We start from the raw sequence: 22014 nt of genomic DNA on the forward strand, positions 1-22014 counted from the left end.
AATGGTCTTATGAAAAATTCGCCGTGGCAACGTAATTTTGAAAAGTTAAGAACTTTAAAAAAGGTTTAAAAAATTTCCATCCAAGAAAATGTAATGAAAAAATCCCTGCGTTCGAGACATTCCATGTTTCCGTTTTTATTCAATAATTTTTACATAGTGTCATGACTGTTCATAATTTTGCAGCGTATTAACAATTTTTTTTGTAATGGGGCAATACGTATGTAACAACTACAAATTTTTCGACTCTAGTAACACTGATGTCTCCTATTATCGAAAAACAGTGTCTATATATATATATATAAAAAAGAAACAAAGAGTTATAAAGAACCATCAAAAGGCCAAATGGATGAAAGCTATAGTTTTCGTAGCTTTTTTTAAAGATTTTTGGAATTTTCGATTCTGGTCGTTTTCGAATGTTGCGACTTTAGGAGAAGTTTAGTTTTGATTAGAGCTTTCCGATTTCAAAAAAAAAAGTCTCCGGGGAGGAGCATCGATCCACCAGGTGTGTGTGTGTGTGTGTGTATATATAATGTTGCATATTTGTAGTGTTCACTGCTCAATTTGGAATTCCGCTTCGAATGTGGATTTGCCTTCGATTGTCCGGGTTTTGTGGGTAAAAACGGATGATATAAGGGGTCATCATCTATCCTGAGAGCTTTTCGGTCTTTTTGGTCCCCGGGCCAAGACTTTCCCGGGACTTTTGCTTGTGCAGCACGCTGGGCACCTGAACCTTTGGACTGACCACCGGTGGCTTGGGTGGCTTCACCTTTTTGGTGGATCCCGGTTGTGCGATCGCCGTCGTGGAGGAGTTGCGCTTGGCCAGGAAGTAACCGTCTGTCTTGTCCTTGACAACGCACTTCTTGCCGGGATATGCTCTCCGGCGGTAGGGGTTGATCGCGTCGTACATTTTGCTTATGACCACATACGCCTGTTTCCAGCTGGCGGCCACCTCCTTCTCTTTGATGCGTGGCTTGTCGAGGTCCTTGAATGGATCCGCCACCTTGCCAATGTCTGCTTTGCTGGTCACATGAGGCAGTTTCTGGCTCGCCACTCTGTGGTAGTCAGTGGCCGATGATGGAGACTTCGGTTCGGATGTGGGCTTGGCTTGGGCCTTGACGATGACCTCCAGGGTAGAGGCATTCCTCACCAGGCGCCGTTGGTAGGCGTGCTCTTTGGGACGCACACCCACTAAATTTGATTTTTTGGCAGGCACTTTCCGTCCATTCTGGTCCCAGTTGGCGGCACTCTGACGGATGACAGTGAGTAGCGATGGCTTGACCACCACTTCCACAGGACGCGGTCGCTTGGCGCCATCTCTACGATGCAGCGTGGTCACCGGCTGCCGGGGCGAATCCCTAACCTCTAGATTGAACGCAAGTATGAGGGAATTTGGCCTGACGGGATGCAGGTTGATGAACTGCTCGCGGCGCAGCGATACATAGCACTTGCCCTGCTCGAGGAGCTGTCGTGTGGGTGCATTGGGTTGATAGCCAATCCGAAAGGAGTCCTCTGGCTCTGACACGGCCAGCAGATCGGCCAGATGCTGTTTGAGCAATGCCCGCTCTGGAGCTCTTTTGGACATCTTGTGGCTGCCTCCGGGGTGACGATGGTTGGTATCCTGATCCTCCGTCTCTTCTGCTTGCACTGCGTTCACTGTCCGCCTGGGTCTATAGACCAGCTCCTTGCTGATCAGCCTATGGTGCTTGTCCCGCGCCTCCTGGGCCTTCATAACCGCCGACTTGGCCGCCCTGATCCTGGGCATTCGTACCTTATTGCTGGTGGTCACCACAGTGCGGTGCCACGGTGATTTCTTCTTTTGCTCCCAAACCATCTGAAAGGAGGCGATATATAGAATATACAATACAAACTAATCCTATATACATCCTACATATATAATCCTAAGAAGGGTTTTGAATTTATAGGTGACCCAGAAAGGTTACCCATGTGAGATGTAAAATACCTATTAAATTTTATTGGGTAATGCGTGAAGTGCTACCTGACAACTCTCCTGGGCATCCGTAATGCTCCTGGCGCTGGCCTTGTGACTGGCGTGACGCAGGTGCTCCTGCTCGCCGGGTTGGCCCTGGAAGACGGGCACTGGCTGGTGATTGGACGATCTCCGCCAGCCTTCGAGCTCGGAAACGACGTGATACCTCTTGGCGCCGGAACGACGGCTGCGGTATCTTCTCTGATTCCCGCTGAACCAGGTTTGTGTCGTCATCCGAACGGATGGCTGTGTCTTCATCTGCTGCTCGAGATTCAGCAGCTGGCGCTCCCTCTCGGTGACACTGGTGGTTTGCCACTTGGTGGCCAGTTCGGGTGTCATCAGTTCGCTGGCTACGTAGGGCTGACGATGTCCCCTATTCTCCTCCTCCGGCTCGGAGTTGTCCTGCTCTCCCATCGGCAGATAAAACTCCGAGCACTCGCTGCGTAGACGACTGCCATCCTTTCGCCTCTGGAGCTGATGCTCCTCTTCCTCGCTCTGCTCTTTGGTAATCCTCAGCTGGGGGACTGCCCGGCGTTCCACCTCCTCCTCCTCCTCGGCGGGACGCAGTCGTGGTACATAGCAACGCTTGCTGAGCACAGCGGTCCACAGATTCGACGAGGGCAGGAGCAGCGGTCGCATCGAGGACTGGCGCCAAAAGAGCAAGGCGCGCCCATGCAGCGTTTTGGGCGCATAACGCGTCTTCACTGACAGCACGCAGCTCGTCAATCCCGAGTGCTCACCCTTCTTCGCCAGGCAGCGACTTAGGAAGCTGAAGCTCAATCCACGTCGCTCCGTTTGGACGGGCAGTTTGCGGGCGTGGCGGGTGCTGTGGCTAACATGTGGCCGCCACTGGTGACGGGTGCTCGCATCCTTGCGATCGATCAGCGACGTTAGGTTCGGCGTCCACTGGTACTTCACCTGATCCGCCTCCGCTATCTGCGCCACCAGCCTACAAACTGCGCTGCTCTTTCCCTGGTGATCACTTCGGGCAGCCTTTAGCGCCGATACCAAGCTAGACACTTGAACATATTAAGGATCATTAGTTAATCTTTATTAAGTTGGAAAATTCTTTAAGATAAAATAACTGAATAAGTGAGCTAATCGGATAATTTAAAAAAGTGAGCTGTGTGCTTTCCACTGAATAAACTTAATAAGCTAAGAAGTATCTATGTAAGTATCCTAATCCTTATCGTTCTTAAAATGACCTCCTACTGCAATTACGAGCTCCAATGGCAAAAGACAGCCACATTTAACTATCTGCCACTGCATGTGGCCTCGGGAATGTGGCCACATCCTCTCCAGACGCACGCACTCACCCTTAAGAGGCCGCAGTTGGCATTCCGTCTGAGCCACTAAGCTCTTCATTTTCCAGGCAAATCCTTTTGTGTGGTTTTGAATGTAGAAAAAAACCTTAAAACAAAATAAAAAAAAAACGGAAACACAAATATTTTGGATAAATGGATGCTATCGCCTCGGAGCTGTTTAGTTGACTGAAGGGTGACAAGGCCTGTCACTTGGGAGTTCAGGGCCCACTCAGTGCTAACGATACTCTACTCTACACACAGGATGCTATCGGATCTTGGTCCAGAAAATATATATTGCAGAACTCGCAGAATTACTTTTTTAGCTTAGGCTAGCACATATATGGTCTTGTGTTCGATTGTCTCGCTCTTTTTGGCGTTCGCCACATGGTTTCACTTATAATTACTCGACTAACCTAACCTAATCTAGATGCAATTTAAAATCTAGCCTTGTCTCATGTCACAATTGGCAAATATTATGCTTAACCACATGTATTAGAACTACAATTAACATGCATATGATACATTTTAAAGAATAGCTACAGCAAAACGTGACTACTTGGATTTGGACCGCTTGCGCTTGAGATTACTGGCATGTTTGTGGTCCGATGCGTCCATCCTCTTCCGCGACTTATGTGACCTGTTGAGCTCGCGCAGGGTGTGACGCCCCTGACGCTGTTGATACCTCTTGAGAACAGCCTCCGCCTTGCTCGTAATCTCGTCGAAGTCCAGTTGTTGCAGCTCCACTTGTGTTGATGACTGTTCCTCCAACTTCTGGGCATCCTCTTCGGCGGGAACGGGCTCGTAAATCTGAGGCTCACGGAACTCATAGTACCATGCGCTCAGGAAGCGACTCTTCAGCGTTTTCCTTTTGTACACAACTCCTTGGGGCAGATTCCTCTCTTGCCGCAGTATGTATAGCATTCGTTCGCCAGCGAGATATTCCACAAAGTTCAAGTAGTCATCCGTGTTGGATTGCAGAATTTTAATGGCCTGGAGGGCGATCTGTTCCACGCAGTCTTCCTGCTGACTTATCTGCGCGTAGTCCAACACCCACTGGCACTGGGCTTCGGCCAGGGATGAAGACCTCGGCAGTACCGGCACCCTTGGAAGTTTACAGCGCTCCAAAAGCTGGACAATACGCTGGCGTCGCTCGGGCAAGTGCCAACCGGGCTCAAAGTGCTCCAATCGATTGGTGTTCAGTGATGATTCGATGGGCAGTGGCTGCACAAAGACACGCAGCTCCTCGGGAAACTGGGGGCAGTCACTCAAATCCTCGCCGGCCACCAATTGCAGACGATGCACTGCCTCGTTAAAAAGGTCCACACAACGCTGTGGATTTAGCTGAGCGTCACTTCTGATGGCCTTATCGTGCTCAGCGGCGTATTTTAGGCGGCGAAATAGTTCCGATCCCAGATTAACGAGCAAATATTCGCGGGTTTCCACTTGGTAAAGATGTCCAACGCTATTCCATTCTGTGGCTTTGGCCAAAAACTTTACAGCCGATTCCAATGCAATCATTAAGCGCTGGCGGTTGTTTCCAGATTTTCGCAAACAAAATATGTTAAACGAGCGCAGACACAGTTCCTGAAGAGGAATATCAGGTTGAACAAAGGCGGTATTAGCTGGATGCTGCACAATAACAGCCACATCATGGCAGCGGCTTGCTTGCAGCAATGGTTTCAAGCGATCCGGCAGTAAAGGAAAGTCATCCAGCCCAATTAAGCAAACAATACCATTGGCTTCGGCCAGGTCGGTGGCTTTCCAGTCGTGGTAATCATCTCGGATCTTCCGCACACTCAATCCAATACCCTTAGAGAAACCTCTGATATAGCCTCCTTCCACAAAACGAGCATCCGGCGACTGTGGCTGCTGCAGTAGTCCCCTATCCAAATCGTAGTTTAACTGAAAACCCTCCTGGCCGCCGGAAAGGCTTATCAAAAGCTTGTAGAAGCGCCTAGCTCCTGGTTGCGCTAGCGGCAGACACTTGTCCAAAACGTGCCACAGATCCAGCTTCAGCCAACTCTGCTCTTCCAGGCCAGCCAGAAGTTTGCTATAATCGCAGGGTTCGCCAAGTCGATAGCGTCTGCTTAGACGCAGTAAATCCTCCATGCTTCGTTTGTTCACCACTCCCTCGGGGTTTTCGGCGCCAAAACTCAAAGGCAGTTGGTTAAATAGCGTGTCCTTTCGCTGCTGCGTTCGCCGATAGTTCCGCCATCGCCTGATGCACATCCTCATGACGCCCAGTTCGTAGATGTATTGCTCCATCTGCCGCTCGGCGAGATCGCGTATTATTGAGTTCAGCACGGATTCGTAGGAACTGCAAGCCTGACTATGCGGCTTAAACTCTCTTTGGCAAATCTTCGCGAGGGTGTCCTGGAATATTTCCTGATACAACTCCAGAGTCCTGGTCTGTTTGCGGGCCTCCTTTTCCTGCTGCTGCACAAAAAACAGCTGTTCCAGTTTCAGTTGTCTCTCTTTTTCCAGCTGAAGTTTCTCCCGATCCCGCTGGCGTTGCTCCTCCAGTTCCTGCTGCTGGCGACGCTCCTGCTCCTGGCGTTCCTTGAGTTTCTGCTGCCGCACTCGCTCTGCCTCGGCCACTTTGGCCTCGTGAATAGCCATCAGCTCAGCTTCCCGCTTCTTTGCAGCGGCAATGGCTACTTGGAGGGCCTGATGCTTGGCCTCTTCTTGTGCCCGTCGCTGCTGCGCAGCCAGAGCCTGTTCCTGGAACTCCTGGGTGCGTGACTTGGGAAGGACAAAACTGAACCCATCGATGGAGGAGGCTGGCGGAACAGCAGCCGCAGCAAATACTCCAAACCCTGCTGCCGTTCCGTCGGGTTGCATCGGCACCTTAAACAAATTATCGCTATATTTTGAGACTGCTGGTGGCTGCGAAGGCATTTGTGGCTGCATCTCCTCTTGCTGCATGCCAGCCAGCTGATCCTTGGCCGTCCATGCAGTGCTCTTGAGCATTCCATACTCGTCGAAGCTATTGTGCGGCCGGTGGTTGAGGTAGAGGTCTCGTGGTGGCAAAGGTTCCCCACTGACGACTTCGCCCACGCTCTGCACGCGTTTTACTTCCACCAACTGGAAGTGGATAATAAAAATCACATTAATAACAGATTTATGTAAACAAAAACCATTTACTTACCTCATACTGTCGCGGCAGCTTGTAGTCCGTCTCCACCGTGTGCATTCTGCTCAGCACAACTCTCCCCGCCTCGTTGACCTGCAGGCCATAGTGTTGGACAAAATCCGCCGCCTCCTGTTCGCTGGCAAAGCTCAGTAGTTCGGCGATGTAGGTGAGAGGCAGCGAAGACACCTCATCCTTCCGCGGAGACCTATACGCATGGATCAGACGATGCAGCCCCAGCACGCGCAGTCGCGTAAAGTAATTGACTAGGATGCAGGCACTCAGGTAACTGGTATCCTTGTCAGCCAGCAGCTGGAAGAACCGCACAAAGTTCGTGTCCTGCAGGGCCAAGTAGAATTGAATGGCTTGACGCACTTCGGGACAACTCTGCAGTTCCACGGGCAGCTGGCCGATATCCCAGAGAAAGTTGGCATCGGCCAGATTTAGCAATACAATGTAGCCCCGAAATTCCGTCTCTTTGGGACACGGGACGCCCTTAATCCGCAGGTCATGGTACATGTACTTCAAAGTCTGCAGGCATTTGGTTAGATTCTCGGCGTTGATCTTGCTGTCAAAGACGCTGGGGTCGGCGTCAACCAAACGGGCGGCGCAATGGATGTGAAACCGGGCGCACTGCTCCACCAACTTCACGGCGCCCAGCGAGCATAGCTCCTGCTGGGTGATCTCCTTTCGGATGGACCTCGTGCGATCCCAAACGAAGTGAAACCAATCGCCCATATGACTTTGCGGATCCGGGCGCTCGCTAATGTCCATGATCTCGTGCATTAGATAGCTCATGGTCATGTGCAGGGCAGTCTCATTTCGCAGTTCATGCGGCAGTGGCGTCTCCTGGTCGGCACTGCTGCGTGAGTACTGCTTCAGGGCTCTTTCGTGGCAGATTAGCTCATCGGAGCCCGGTTGCAGTTCATAGTAGGCCACCTGGCGCTGGAACTCTCTCAGCACGCGCTCCTTTTCCGGACACATATCGGCGCAGTGACCCTGGGTGGCACCGGACAGCTTGTGTTGCGTTCGGTTCAGCCGGATCAGCTTATCGCGGGCATCAAGCACGCTGAACTTCTCCTCGCTTGTATGGGCGGGTCTGCGCATCATGTTCTCAAGATCCCTGAGCTGGGCAGGCGTACGATCTCTGCTCACCGCCGCCGTTGCGGACCCAACTGGTAGGGCAGGCAGCACTGAACTGCCACCGCCACCACTGCCTCCATTTGGTGGTGTTCTTATCGGCTTGCCCGACGCATACTCATTGCGCCAGCCCGACTGCAGTGCACTCAACTCCGCCTGAATTTCAGGATCCACCCACTCCTCCGTTTTCTGTGCCGGCGCCGTCTCGTTATCAGCATAGGATATATCAAACAGGTGACCCTGAAAGCTGGCGCCATCGAGGAGCGCCCGCGACGCCTCCTCCTCGCTGGCATAGCTCACGGTGCAGCTCATTCGCCGCGGACGCAGGACAAAGTTTACGAGGGTGCCAAACCGTCCGAAGTGCGAACGCGCCACATATTTGTCCAAAAATAGCTCCGGAATGTTTCTGCATCTGGGGGGGATTCGTATGGAACTAGAGTTGACCTCTCTCTGCCTGTGACAACCGAACTTTTACTCACAATAATGTTTTGTAGTTGTAGCCGCCGGGAGGGGGTTCTGCCATCGATCGAATATAGTTTAAGATTTGTAGTTCTTTTTTTTTTGCTGAAAGAGAGCGAATGCGTGCCTTGTTTTTACAATATTGCCGTCAAGCGATTGCCGTCAATCGATATTGCAGATCCGAAAATGGCGCGAAAAAAAATACCGCAGTGGCGGTCCACCATCCAACCGCCCAATATCGTTTAAGTTTAATAATTAAAAATGTTAATGTTTCACTTTCGAGAGGAATGTAGTTGCCTAAAAAATAAAATGTTAATAGGAGTTGGGAAATATTTTTGATTTCTTAGGAAATTTGGAAGTGCTTGGGGCGTTCCCCAAACTGTTGATTGCAATCGAACATCTTCTAATATTATCTTATATATAAAAATAAATTTTAGATATAGCAATATTTTTAAGTTTTTTTTTTAGATATAGAAATATTTTTAAGTTTTTAATGCTCTTTCAAGCTCTCGATTTAAACTCCTCGATCTTGATAGCACTATCATTTGTTCTTAAGACCATAAAATAAATCCTATCGATTTACCCAGTATTTTGTATTTACACATAACTCTTAATTAATATCTCTATTTAAGCGCTAATAGGCTGACTTATATAAAGAAATGCAAATTAAATAAAATTTATTTTAGAATTAGACGACATTTAGCTCCAGCCCTGCTTTTAAGATAAGCGGCAGATTACGAGCAGTATGACCGCCCATTGAACTATAACCAAATACCGCAAAGACGACAAGCTGCTGTTCCGATAGTATCGACGTGCCTGCCATCCCCAGAATTTTGGTCATTTGTTGTTACTCGCCAGGGCGAATTCGAACTGAAAGCGCAGTAATCAAAGCGCTGCTCGTGGATTTTTTTGCATTTTTTTGAGTTCAAATAGTTCGTTAATAAGAGTGGCGGTCAACGATACTATTCCACTTGCAATCGAAATATAAATAGTTGAAAGTGATAAATAACAAAAAAGAAGCGACGCCAACGGGCGAAAAAGGAGATAACCGAAAACGAAAAACCCGACAAAAGCAACGTTGAAAGAGAGTAAAAAAAAAAAGAAAACGATGATCGAACCGTAAATTTAAAACCATGCAATCTACAGTGCATAATATATAATAATTTTACCAAAACAAATGCCAAGTTGGAGAGCGAGAGCGAAGAACGTTAAAAAAAGAAGTAAATAAGTGATCTTGGCCCGCTGTTTGTTGTTCTTGTTATTATGGTTGCCGTTGTTGTAACTCGTTTTTTTTAATGCGCGCGTGTATGAATCACACAAACACAACAAAACAAACAATAACAACGATGCGATACGGTGAAATATGCTAAGTAAATAGCAAAAGAGAGTTCCAGTTTCCAGAGAGCGACAGAGAGAGCGCGCGAGAGCGACTACAAGTACATACTGGAAAGCGATCCCGATCCTTTTTCCAGGCACGCAGCCATCTCGCTTGCACCCATGCCGCCCTAGACCAACTTTTGTTGCAGCTGCCTAACAACCAACAACTACAGCAACAACAAACGCACTGTGCACGCGAAAGGAGCAACAAGGATGGCGATAGCTGGAAAGCGACGACGATGATGATGATGCGGTCGCAACAACAACACAAGCAACGAGAACAACAACAAGCTGCTGCAGGCAGACGAGCGTAGCGTTAAAAAAAGTAGCTGCATACAAAATAGTAATAGGAAAAAATCCGAAAAATTCGAGAAAAAAAAATAAGTTAAAGAAACGATCGCCCAATTTAATCAAGTGCATATATGTGTGTGCAAAATAAAAAGTGCATTGCAGCAGTCAAAAATACATACATACTTATTATCGCAGATCGAAGACGATAATAGTTATTGTTAACACGAAAAGTACGAAATGAAGGTCACCGTCTGCTTCGGCGACGTTCGCATTCTGGTTCCCTGCGGTTCCGGCGAACTCCTCGTCCGCGATCTCGTCAAGGAGGCCACGCGACGCTATATTAAGGCGGCCGGCAAGGTAAGCGGATATATCTGATATATATTATATAGTAAGATAAAGCATAGTGTATTACTACTTACTTCTGGGATGTGCCAGAGGGTATTATCTAACCGACATAATACCATCTATGAACATTACTTTCTCAGTTAACGAGGGTTCCAATAAATACATTATTTATAAAGAAGGGTATCTCAAAATATATCAACAAATAGATCAACAAATACAAATAAATAAAATGTTATCTTTTCATGTAGAAATTAGTGCTCCTACATTTATTTATGTTGGTTACCAACCCATCTCAAAAATTGCTGACAAAACGAGATAAATAAATAATAAAATAATAAAATATTACCATTTTACTTATTACTTATTACTTTTCTGTGACATCCAGTTGAAGTGTTTATATAATGTGGTTATTGGGTTCATAAACGTAATTAAAAAGAAAAATGTCGCTAATGAGCGTTATTATAATCGTATATTTGGTTGGACATTAACTTATAATTAGAGAATTTTGTTTCTTAGCAAGCACTTTCAATTAGTTTAGTCCGCAGAGTTTAGTTTCTCTCACATATTATTTGAATAGATTTTGAAAGGAATCTATCAATTGATACGTATCTACGTATCTTTGTAAGTCATGCCGCGACCGGTAATTGTATCTTTTGACTGTTTTCCTCGAGTGATTCCCGAAAAATAACCACCGTCATTTCTCCCGCAGTTCCGTAAACAATTTTCTCAAGAGCGGAAACGTTGCACTTGAGAGTGATGTAATTACACGAGAAAATAACCCAAAAAAAAACTAGAATTAAACCGAACAAGAAAAGGTTCTTCAGCGGCGCTTATCTGGGGAAAAGATATACATACACACATGTGGCAGGGATCGGGGCAAAAAGGAACAGGGCCTAGGTAAAATATTTGAATAATGATAAGCCCCTGACGAAGCCATAAAAACAAACTGAAACCCCCCCAAAAAAGTGAGTGTCAGAGTGAATAAAAAGACAGAGAGAACAAGGCGCAAGATGATAACAACAACAAACAAATCGGAGAAGAAAGCGAAGAACTCAAACAAGCAACAGAGCAGAAGACTCGAATTATAATAAAAGTCAGTTCGGAATCAAAAGAACATTTTTATTTCATTTTGAACTCGTTTGAACCCGATTCCGATCAAGCCAACAGGTAACCCCAAAAAGAAGACGAGGAAAAAGGGTCAAGAAATGCACTTTACAGGGCGAGAAATGCCAAGGAGGGAGACCCCTTAATTAATCAGAAATAACATCTGAAATCCGTTGGGGTCCTCTATAATTAATCAAAAGTTCAAGGGAAGGGTTCGCCCGATTCCGCCGGAATTTTCCAGGGAAAATTCTGATTCGAAATCAATTTGGGTGTGCGGGGGATCCTCTTCTTTCTATTTTTTTTTATTTTTTCCCCCCTTTATTTTGATAATGATTATGAGTTGTGTTTTTGTTCTTTGCTGGCCGAAACAATTAAGTCATCATTTAGCTGGGAAGAGCGCCCTGGGAATCTTGAACTTCCGATAGGAAATTATTATTCCTACAGGAATTTTGTAAATTAAACCATAGTTCTATTGGAAAATATAGTCTACTATTTTATACGGTAGAAAGTGTGAGCCAATGGAAAGGCCATAATTTGTTTATTGCAGCTGAAAGGAAAAGCTGAACTAATTAGGCGTTTTTCCAAGCCACAAATAGTCCGAAAACAAAGTCTTCTGCATTGCATTTCCGGCGAGGATTTGGATTCTCGCGGCGATTGGGGGCGGGGTCCGGAAATGGGGGGCCTGTGTGGAGCCCGATCTGTTGCAACGTGTGTGAATTTTGGTTTGCTTTCATTGTCTGGCCAAAAGACGAAACTGTGTCAGCTGCAATTAAGTGCAAGAGCCTAAAGAGAGAAAAGAAAGGGGGAAATGAACAGATCGGGGGGCAGCGGTGGTGCTACCAACAGATAAGACGCTTTCCATTTCGCGATCACGTGCGCCGTCCAATTGCAGACGAAAAATGCAACCTGCTAATTATGCAATTGCATGCAAATGCAATATAAGTTTCCTACACCAACTTGTAGATCAACCCTCGTAGCAGATTCCAAAAGCTAACTAACTAAGGAGAGTCCAAAAGTATTATATATTAAAAGTAAAATACTGACGATAGTGTTTCATATTACAATTCCTACTTTTCTACCCTCGATTGTTTACTCATTTTGTTTTTTGCAAGATCAACGAAATCGAATGACTTGCAGCTAAATTCTTCGGCACATGAGATACTATTGTATTTTTTATATATACTTTTGCCAAACCGAGTACGTATTTTTTTTTTGCAGCTGTGCGATCGCAGTTTTTAGTTTCTAGTGCTCTGTTTTGTTTTTCGCCTTTCGTTTCATTATCTTTTGCTGCCAACATGTGCAAACCTCACATTGTGTGTGAGGTGTGAAGTGGAATAGGGGGGAAATAGAGCTAGAAAATGAAAAAAAAGTGCAGTGATAGAGTGTTACCAACTGACCTATTGCAATGGAAGATATATAACATTCGTTTTTTGTCATATGCGGTTTCAAGTGTGAGATAATTGGGTTCTTCACCATACTGTTCCGTAGTAACTCGAAATTTAATTAAGGAATGTAGATGGAAATTGGTATATGAACTAATTGAATGGGGAAATAGATAATTATGATTGAAAATCATAATCCCAAGCATGCTGTTCCATTGAAACTCGGAATTTAGTGGATGAATAAAGATGAAAATTGGTATACGAACCTATTGAATTGGGAAATAGATAATTACATCATGTTCCATTGTAACTGGGAAAAAATTAGAAGAATTAACCTGAAAATTGGTATATCAATAATCTAGATTGAGATACTTAAATAAATCGTGATTAAATATTATAATTATAGCCTATCCTTGAGATATCAAAACTAAAAGCTGATAAATTGTATTATTTTTTGTAAAGCCGTTACATTATTAGTAATGAACTTGAAACTGACTTATAAGGAGTCAGCTATAAATGTACGAAATTGATACAGATGGCAACTCGATTCGCAACCTATAAAATTGCATAAAGAATTGTTTGCCGCTTGGTTTAGGAGCAATATGATATGGCCGCCTTCGATTCCTTTGTTCTATCTGGACTTTAGTGGGCGTTACGTGTTATCAAAGCTCAACTCTTCTGTCGTCTGTTTATTTTGTTTGTCTGGGAAACCAGAGATATGAGTGTACAAAAAATACAGACAAATACAGCGTATAAACCCAAGATGAAGAAAAAAATTCATTGAGCATTTTTCTTGTCGCTGTTGCTGAATTCTTGGCATTAAGCGGCAACAGTGGCGGCAGAAAAACCAGTTTTGCACAATTTGTAAATTATTTAGTCATAAAAAAATATATCCAGCTCTCTTCTTTCGCTCTCTCGCTCGCTCCTGTGCTGCCATCTCGCTTGCACATTGTTTGCGGTTAAATTTTTTGATTTTTCTACTCACGCTACTAATTGTTAGCGTATTTTAAGTGCGCTCTAATTGGTTTAAGTCAATAATTACAATGAAAATATGGTAGCAACACCACAATGAGTGGAAAAGCGGAAGGGGCATTATGGGGTTTTATGTTGGGGCCAGGCTTTGACAATGGCAAATAATCGATAAATCCAAGCAGCAAACACCTTGGCCAGTTTCTTTTTATGGCCAATGGAATTTCGTTAGAATTTCGCTGGCATTCGGCCGAACGGCGAAATGTCGGTTGTAGTTATGGGACTGAAGGTCGGAAATGTCCGGAATTCCATATAGAAATGAAATGAAATACGAACCAAATGAAGTAATGGGTATTAAAACAATATTTAAATGCATTCGAAATTTGTGATTACATGTCAGGATGCAAGGATAACTCTTCAGAATTTGCATTACAAATATATGTATAGAAAGTAAACTATTTTCTCTTAATTTAGTCAATTTTATTGTTTGGCATTATCTTTCAGATCTTTCCCCCTGAACAATGTATATAAAACATTTTTGCAGCTGTTGGTCGAACAGAAAAATGCAAGCCAATTATGAGAGGCTATGTGAGAGGCCTTCCACCAGGCTGACCAAAAAAAAAAGTAGAAACCATTTAAGGTGGACCTTCCGCACGTACACGTACGGTCCACCCCACCCATTCCGTAGATAATCTCCATTGGCATCTGCATTTCCCACTTGCCCATGGGAAACTAAAAGAAAATGTGGTCAGAATGAAAAGGGAAAAGGGAGAGAAATCAATTGCATTTTAACTGTTTTCTTTGCGAGAACGTGTTGGTTTAATTAAAATTAAAACGTAAAATTAAACGTTCTAAAAATAAAATATATGTATTTTCAACTCTCATTGGGAAGTTGTTTGGAGTAACGAACTAAAACGCTGACAAAACAAACAACTGCAATCAAAATTCTTTATCGTAAACAAGTCAGTGCCATATAATGAAATGCCTGAGTTCACCAGAACCCCTGCCCCTGGCCACGCCCCCAAAACCTCGACGCCTTTCGTCGGGCGTCAGGTAGCACTGTACTACGCGTATATCGTATATGTGGTATAGTATGTAGGCTCGAACCCGAACCCAAACCCCTACCCATACCCATACCCAAACTCAGACTCAGACTCAAACTCAAACTCAGTAAAACTCGACTCTTGGGGGTTGTGAGTGCAGCTATAATAGTTTCTGTTTTGTCGGTTGGCATGACAACAACCTGATTACACGTCTGTTCGTTTCTCCATTCTGTATATATACATTTGTATCTATATAAATATATATACATATACATAGTTAGTTATATGGCAAAAACAACAGGCTACAACAAAACAGCAGTTGACTGCGTCATTTTCAATATAGCCAGGCCATAATATCCAAGCCATAGATATGTATTATTATTGCAGTGCATTGTGGGCTGATTCACTTGGCCACGCTACCAAATTGGGAGCGAGAAATTCAATTGAATTATCGTTTCTCCACTCACAATATATCCAGCATTTAGTTTCTAGCTCGATTTGTTTGTAATTGGGAATTGGAAAAAATTTCAAGTGACACCCACTCACCAGGCGAGATATCGCCGACATGTTTCGCCTACGGCGGGTTCTTCGATTAATTTTATTATTCTACAAACTGCAGCGATCGATGATCGGATATGGAATTACTATTCCAATTGCCAGTTGGTTTTCCCAGAAGAGAACTAGCTTATTGCAGAGGGTTCCATGAACTAAAACGATTGGGTTTCAGTTTCAACGGGAAAGGAAATCGAATGCAATGTTTAGATTACTGCTGCTTATAACCTATACTTTCTTATATAATACATCGCCACAGTGTTTGATCATTTTCTGCATTAGTCACGAGAATTCGTCACTGATTTGGAATTTGTTGCTGCTGTCGTCTATCGATTTATTGAGGTATTGTTTTTTTAACCCCCTTATTTTTCGCGCACCATGTCTCTGGATTGTTTACATTGCATGCCAAATTGATTCCCCTTTATGGAAACAAAAACTCAAATTTGAATTCAAAAATGGTGCTAAGAAAAGGGGTTACGAGGCAGAAGTCGGGGTGTAAATGGGCATATTTGAGTTGCATTTGCATGCCTGGCACGAGTGCACGATTTTTTGATGCCTTTTGGAAAATGGCTGCATCGACTTGCATTCTCTAGGAAAGTTTCCTCTTTTCCCTGTCTATAGAGTGCTTGCATTTGAACTAGTTCTTTAGACTATTAGGGTGGACCAAGCTCAAAGCTAAAGTTTAGTTTTCAAATATTGGCAAAACAGAAAAACTAGATTTTTTATTTTGCTTTTAAAGGCATTAATTTTAGATGTGATAGATATACATACGTATATTATTTTGACTCACCATTTAAAGTACTTTTTTCTTTAAGTGTAGCCTAGAATGCACTTTTAGTTATCATATCGTGTAGGATTACAAAGCATTTTATTGCCACACTAATTGAGCATCTATTTTTGGTCACGCACGTGTGTGTGCACCCACCGCCCCATTGCTGCCACGCCCCTGACCTCCGGCCACGCCCCCTTCCCTTGTGGGTATTTGTTTTCTATACCCGTTACTGGTAGAGTAATATTGAATATGATATTGAAATTTCTCGTTCACACTTTCAGTAGGAGTAGGAGGTATCTGATAGTCGGGGGATTCGACTATAGCATTCTCCCTTTTTTTTTGGTATTTTGGTGGTTCACTTCCCAATTGCAGGAATGGGTGTGTGCTCCAGATGGGTTTGGTTTGGTGCCGCTTCCGTTTTCATGTACACTTCGGGATGCATTTCAGGATACGAGGGTTAATACCCATTAATGAGTGGCGGGGAAAAAAGGGAGTAGCAGCTGCTGTTTGCTGCAACGACGCCTTTCAATGTCAAAACCAACAGGCCAAAGGCAAATTAATTGGTTAATATCATTAGTGGACAAGCTAACGGTGGCGGAAACATCGAAACACACCTACCGAAAATAATGCGATCGACATCTAGCCCACCCACCAACCCCACTCTGACTTTAGCCTAGTTATTATTATTATATCACTCGAATTAATGAGAAGTAAAGAGAGTTCAAGGTGGGGAGCACCACTCTACGTCATATTCATGCTTGGTTAGGTCGCCAAGGTGGCTCCAAAGATCATAAAAAACTTAAATAGAATCGGGGAGGTGGCGGTGCGTGTGTGTCGACAAGCTCCATTGAAGGGGAACCCCGGGGTCAAGTGCATAATGTTGGCCAAATAGTTCAAGATCAAGCTGAAGTTGTTCAAAAAGATATTACGAAGCAATTGCCCTAAATTTCTTATAATTTTCCATCTATTAATCAAGATGATAATAAGATAAAAGTATTTTCTATTACCTTTAACATTTTCTCGAAATTATCTCACTGTCTTTTCAACACATAACCAAACTAAAAGTTTACTGATTACCACTTTCAGATAAATTTACATTCCTATTAATTTCTATCCAATTTCTCCCATTGGAAAATCTCTTTTTATCCCATAATATTATGAACTGGTTCCCGTTCCGTGCTTTTTAATAAAATACAAACAACAAAACACGGCCATTTAGTTTGTGTTTTGTTTATTTGTTTCATTTTTTTTATAATTGGGCTTTGTTCAAACTAGCTTGGTTTTGTTTTGTCATCTACAAAAAAAAAAAACCTGGCAACAAGACGAAAACAAATAAAGCGACAACGCTTAACAATGCAACGATCTGCTGGTCAGTGGAGCTCGGGTGGGCGTGGCACCTTCCGCCCACCGCCGCCGCCCTCTTCCCGGTCTATTTTTTTATTTCATATATTTATTTTTCATTGCACAAAAGCATTTTCTGTGCAGCAACGTGACGTTTTCGGGCAATGAGTAAGCGCGAAATAAACACGGTCTCTAAAACACTGATAAAAACTTTTAAAATAAAAAGGAGATAATAACGTTTATCGTCGAAAATGGTGTAAGACTTAACAATAAGAAGCAAATTAGTGTACCAACAATATTAGTTGGTTAATTAGTAATTAATTTCAGGATTGAATTGATTGAAAAATATATTGGTCATTGTTGTAAATGAATTGTTTTATTATTACCCATACATTGGCATTTCCATTTAAATGCCTTCCATTGATTTTGGTGTGATTCATTGCTCATTATTCTGTATCCTTTCGATCGGACCTCTTTATCGTGTAAATATAGCATGTTGTGTACCATGTGTATACCTTACCCCAAAAAGCGTTCAACCGATGGCGATCGCACATGCCTGATATAGGCACGTATCGGAATGTATCAGTGTTGTTTGTTTATTTTTTGCGAGTGTTTGGCAAAGGGGTTGGCTTGGGTCAACTACCCAAACCCGTACCGTAACCATATCCGTGCCCATCGCCAGTCATCGACACTAGCAGCGTCACCATTCATCGGCCATAAAGTACCCACGACTACACTCGAACACACTCGCAAACGGTTGTTTGGTTGGTCAACTTTTGCACTTCGTTCCCCGGGTTCTCTTCCATTGCATTCATCGAATCAGTTCCGCTGAATTCCCAGCCAACTCAATCGCCGGGTAACCAAAAACCCAGACGAACTCTGTTGCAATGCTCAAGCCCTCCTCCGTACTCTCGGATGCGATGATTGCGCGGTGAAATGAGCACTAGGTTATTCTACTTATATACTATTTAAACTGACTAAGATTAATAGAAAATAAAAGTTACCAACTGTTATGTGAACAATTATGGCGAAATGTATAAATATTCTAAAATACCCGCTTTGCAGGGCATTATCATCTTCATCTCGGCAGCTCCTGTGCTTGTTTTCTTAACGTTTTTATTTTAATTTCAATTTGTGTAATAACCAAAAACGTAAGACTCAAAGCAGAACGTCGCTCACGTTTCGGTGATAAAGACAAAAATGAGCAAGTAGTAGAAATCGACAAAAACCGCATTTTTTTTTCTCGATGATGCAAAGTAACAAATAATACAAAAAAAAAAAAAAAAACCAAGCCTGACTGGCTGGAATGCCGACTGAATTGGCAGCCAACGGTTATTGAGTTCAAAAAAAAGAGGCGAAATGCTGCGATTGCGCCGCTTTTTTTTTGGGCTAGGTCAGTTTTAGTTTAGCTTTGGCGGGCAATGAAAGGCGATACTTCCAGAAAGCAAATAAACGTAGCCATTCATTTTGGAACAGCTTTTCTTCGGCTCCAATTAATAAACGTTGTTGTAGATGTATTTAGACATATGTCAGTCCGAAATTAACATTTGGCCGACTGTGAGTCACAAATTTGTATATTTCCCCATAAATAAAACTACCTATCGCTTTTATCTCCCTATATTTGTATTTATCCAGGTGTTTCCTCTATATACATAAATACCAAAAAAAAGAGACGTGAAATTTGTACATGATTCATCCAAAGAGAGAAATAAGAGGCACTGCCAAAGAATGTCTATGATGAAGGCCACTTCGCAAAAGGCCGTAAAGATAGTCTAGTCTCGACTTTGGCTTCTTTTGAGTTTTTTTTTAGTTTGCTTTTATTTCGTGACCGCTTTTCGTAGGCGCTGCACGTGCAAATGCTTTTGAATGAAAATGAAAAATAGGCAGGAAGGTGAGCCAAACCGCAAAAGGCAACGGCGATAGCTAAAACCCCTCTAAAAGCCCCCGCAATTGGGCCACGCCCAATCCAAATTGCGCACTTGCCTCCCCTACGTGTTTAATTAATTATAGACAGTCGCTGCTCGATAAGATGAACTGTTTGTTTAATGGGCAAGCTTGAACTTGCGGTGCAGAATATAAACAATTAACACGTGTATTATAAATATATTATATTTTAATATATTGCTTTTATATCTGGTTACTGATATTAAGTTACCACTGTACTTTAAGCGGGGGCGATGCTCTTTGCCCAGCTAGCGAGGGAGAGAGAGAGCAACGCCGCTCTTTTTTGCATGCCTGTCGCACATTTTGCTCTCTTATTTGCTCACATGCGTTCTCGCCAAACGAAAGACTGAGGCGACAAACTCGACGACTGGCGGCAAATGGCGGACGAAGAGAAAGAGTCGTTCCAATTGAGCAGGCTATCGCACATTTATTTATGTGCATGTACACTTGTATGTATGGCCATAAAGGTGTGTGTACAATGCACCCACATGCCACAACAATAAAACTAACAACAACTCTGGCTTGGCCTTGAAATTGCTTAGCAACAACAACCCTACTTTTTTGCACGCGCTGACTTCAAATCGGTGGGCAAATAACAAGGAAACACGAGAAAATCTTCTTTGGCTTGGAAAAATTACAAAAAATATTAACAAATACATTTATATTAAGTTCAGTTCGATTGCAGTGATCATTTTTTGACTTCTCAATGGGAATTAGCATTGCAAAATCATAACTTAAATTCTCAAATACGCTTTTCCCTTATGGTTATCTTCGGAAAAAATAAATTTCAGGAAATTGTTACTCTTGCTTTTCATTCGACATTATTTATGACCTAAAAGCCACCCAAACACTTTCCATTTATGTTTGTGGAATTCAGAGACAAACGCTTCCACTCTGCGCCCCTCATAATTTCTAAGCATTTTTGGGCATTTAATTTCACTTCCATGAACAATAAAAAACTGCGAGAAAAGAGTAAATTTAATTTCTATATGAAACCTATTTTTATTCAACCCAAAAAAGGAAAGCATAAAAAAGATTTGTCATCGCGCTGTAGTTGCCTTTGTGCATGGTTTATATTTTCATAGTATTACTTTATTTTTGACTGTGTGTCTTTATGATAATTGTTATTTGTGTTGAAATATTTGTTTATTTTTGTTGGCCTGCGTTGGCCAGCTTATGAAATGATGTGAACTTTTGAACAGGGTTGTCTTGGTTCAGGGTTTCTTGTGGTTGATCATTTTATTCCTTAGCGCGTTTTAGGAAGCCGGAATTCTAGTCGAAAAATGTGTATTTGCCGCACAGTAACATTATTATGTTTATGATTCCAAAGCACAAAAACCAAGCCCATAAATGTATCTTCTTGTTAAGGTTTAATGTTGTGTCCCCTGTCGTTGGGAAAAATTCCTGGAATCGGGAATCGTTAGACCTGAGGCGGAATTCTCTCATCTATTGCAATGCAGGTCTCAACAATTCACAGATAAAAAGAGGGTGTGCCAGGGAATATATATATCTGTATACGGACATATAAAATGGTGTGGTGTGGGTATGATAGAAAGGGGCTTTGTTGTAGTTCTGTTTGAAGTACGTATTTAAGTGGCATTTAGCATGAAATTGCGATCCTTTTGTTTGCTGGCTTGCTTGTCTTGGGTTTGTTTAGTGTCTGAAAAAGGAAGCTTTCATTTAACGCTTTCGACGGTGCTACAGTGGGCCCTCTGGAATGGCAGAAATTCGTGAAAAGGCTTTTATATATTTTAAAAGTGGAAATACGGACTGTGTTTGAAAACATAACGGAGGAACGAACCAAAAAATCGTATTTCCTGGCAATGAACAAATTAGTTTATCTTGTCAGTTCACATTAACTGTTACACACTGTACCTCTGCGTTCTGTGTCATGCGACACACATGAATGTAAATCTCGACTTACTCTTTCTTCCTTTGTGCGTGTGTGGTGTGTCGTCTCTTTTTTCAATTCCGCAAACAATAAATTATATTGTTTTTGGATACCCCAGCGATGTGGAGAATAAGAATAAGAAGAAGCCTTTCTTCATCTTGCATTTCTCCACACGATCTTTGCTTTTGTTTGGCCAGAAGAAGAATAAAGATAAATAAGAACAGTCAGAAAAAATCCCCCAAAGCGGCATTCGGTTACCAAATACAGTAAGCACTCGTAAATTTCAATAAACTGAAGTTTTGTAATATTTGTAAATATTATTTTCGTTAAGCACAAATTTAACGATTTAATATTGATAAAAATTTAATATTTATAAGAAGAACATTTACTTACCTTGTATCTTAAAGATACAATTTTATAGTTCACCCTGTTAAAATGAGGATCGGTTCTCTCAGCGCTTTGTTGTTCGGCTTTTTCTTTGTGGTTTTGGTAGGGGACCCAGTTGATTGGATTACCTTACCTTATTCACTTGATTGATTGGATGTTTGATTGATTGACTGATTGAGTGAAGTTGCAGCTACATCTCCAACTTCAATCTCAAGCTGGTTTGCCTTGAAATAAATGCGTTTCCGTCGTTTCTTTTCTTTGTCGCTGTCTTGGCTTTTTCATTTTCTTCATCACCTGTTGCCATCTCACTTTCACTCGAATTGACTATCTCTTTCTGCCGTGGCTTTTGCATAACCACGATCGAACGAGCTTTTGTAGTGAACTCTGACCCCCGACAACTCCCCTCCCACTTTCATCGCCCCTTTAAACATTTTGATGGCATTGCGGAAATTCACACACATTAAAAATAACAAAAAAAGGTACAAAAAACTACGCAGGCCGAAATGAAAACAACATTTTAAGCTTGCGCAATATCCGATTGGTTTATTGCTGTCTTGTTTTAGTTTTACAATGTTTTTTCTTTATTTGTTGTTTTG

General features: G+C 42.9%; 3 protein-coding genes across 4 annotated transcripts in view; 1 reads left to right on the forward strand and 2 right to left on the reverse strand.

Moving 5' to 3' along the window:
• Window positions 1-110: 110 nt before the first annotated feature.
• On the reverse strand, window positions 111-3456 carry LOC117146530 (protein xmas-1). Its single transcript, XM_033312799.1, has 3 exons — window positions 3304-3456; window positions 1997-3006; window positions 111-1831 (listed from the first exon to the last, which is right to left on the reverse strand). The coding sequence occupies exons 1-3, from the start codon at window positions 3350-3352 to the stop codon at window positions 644-646; spliced, it is 2247 nt and encodes a 748-aa protein (XP_033168690.1). The 5' UTR covers window positions 3353-3456; the 3' UTR covers window positions 111-643.
• Window positions 3457-3564: 108 nt separating this feature from the next.
• LOC117146528 (protein xmas-2) lies at window positions 3565-8186 on the reverse strand. Its single transcript, XM_033312798.1, has 3 exons — window positions 8041-8186; window positions 6440-7973; window positions 3565-6375 (listed from the first exon to the last, which is right to left on the reverse strand). The coding sequence occupies exons 1-3, from the start codon at window positions 8082-8084 to the stop codon at window positions 3844-3846; spliced, it is 4110 nt and encodes a 1369-aa protein (XP_033168689.1). The 5' UTR covers window positions 8085-8186; the 3' UTR covers window positions 3565-3843.
• Window positions 8187-8866: 680 nt separating this feature from the next.
• The window catches only part of LOC117148742 (partitioning defective 3 homolog), a 35280-nt gene continuing 22132 nt past the window's right edge, over window positions 8867-22014 (forward strand). For both annotated transcript variants that reach the window (XM_033316316.1, XM_033316318.1), the window contains exon 1: window positions 8867-10045. In XM_033316316.1, the coding sequence (XP_033172207.1) occupies window positions 9926-10045 (120 nt within the window). In that variant the 5' untranslated portion in view covers window positions 8867-9925. The remainder of the gene's footprint in view (window positions 10046-22014) is intronic.

This window comes from Drosophila mauritiana, chromosome X, assembly GCF_004382145.1.
Source record: "Drosophila mauritiana strain mau12 chromosome X, ASM438214v1, whole genome shotgun sequence".
NCBI lineage: Eukaryota > Metazoa > Arthropoda > Insecta > Diptera > Drosophilidae > Drosophila > Drosophila mauritiana.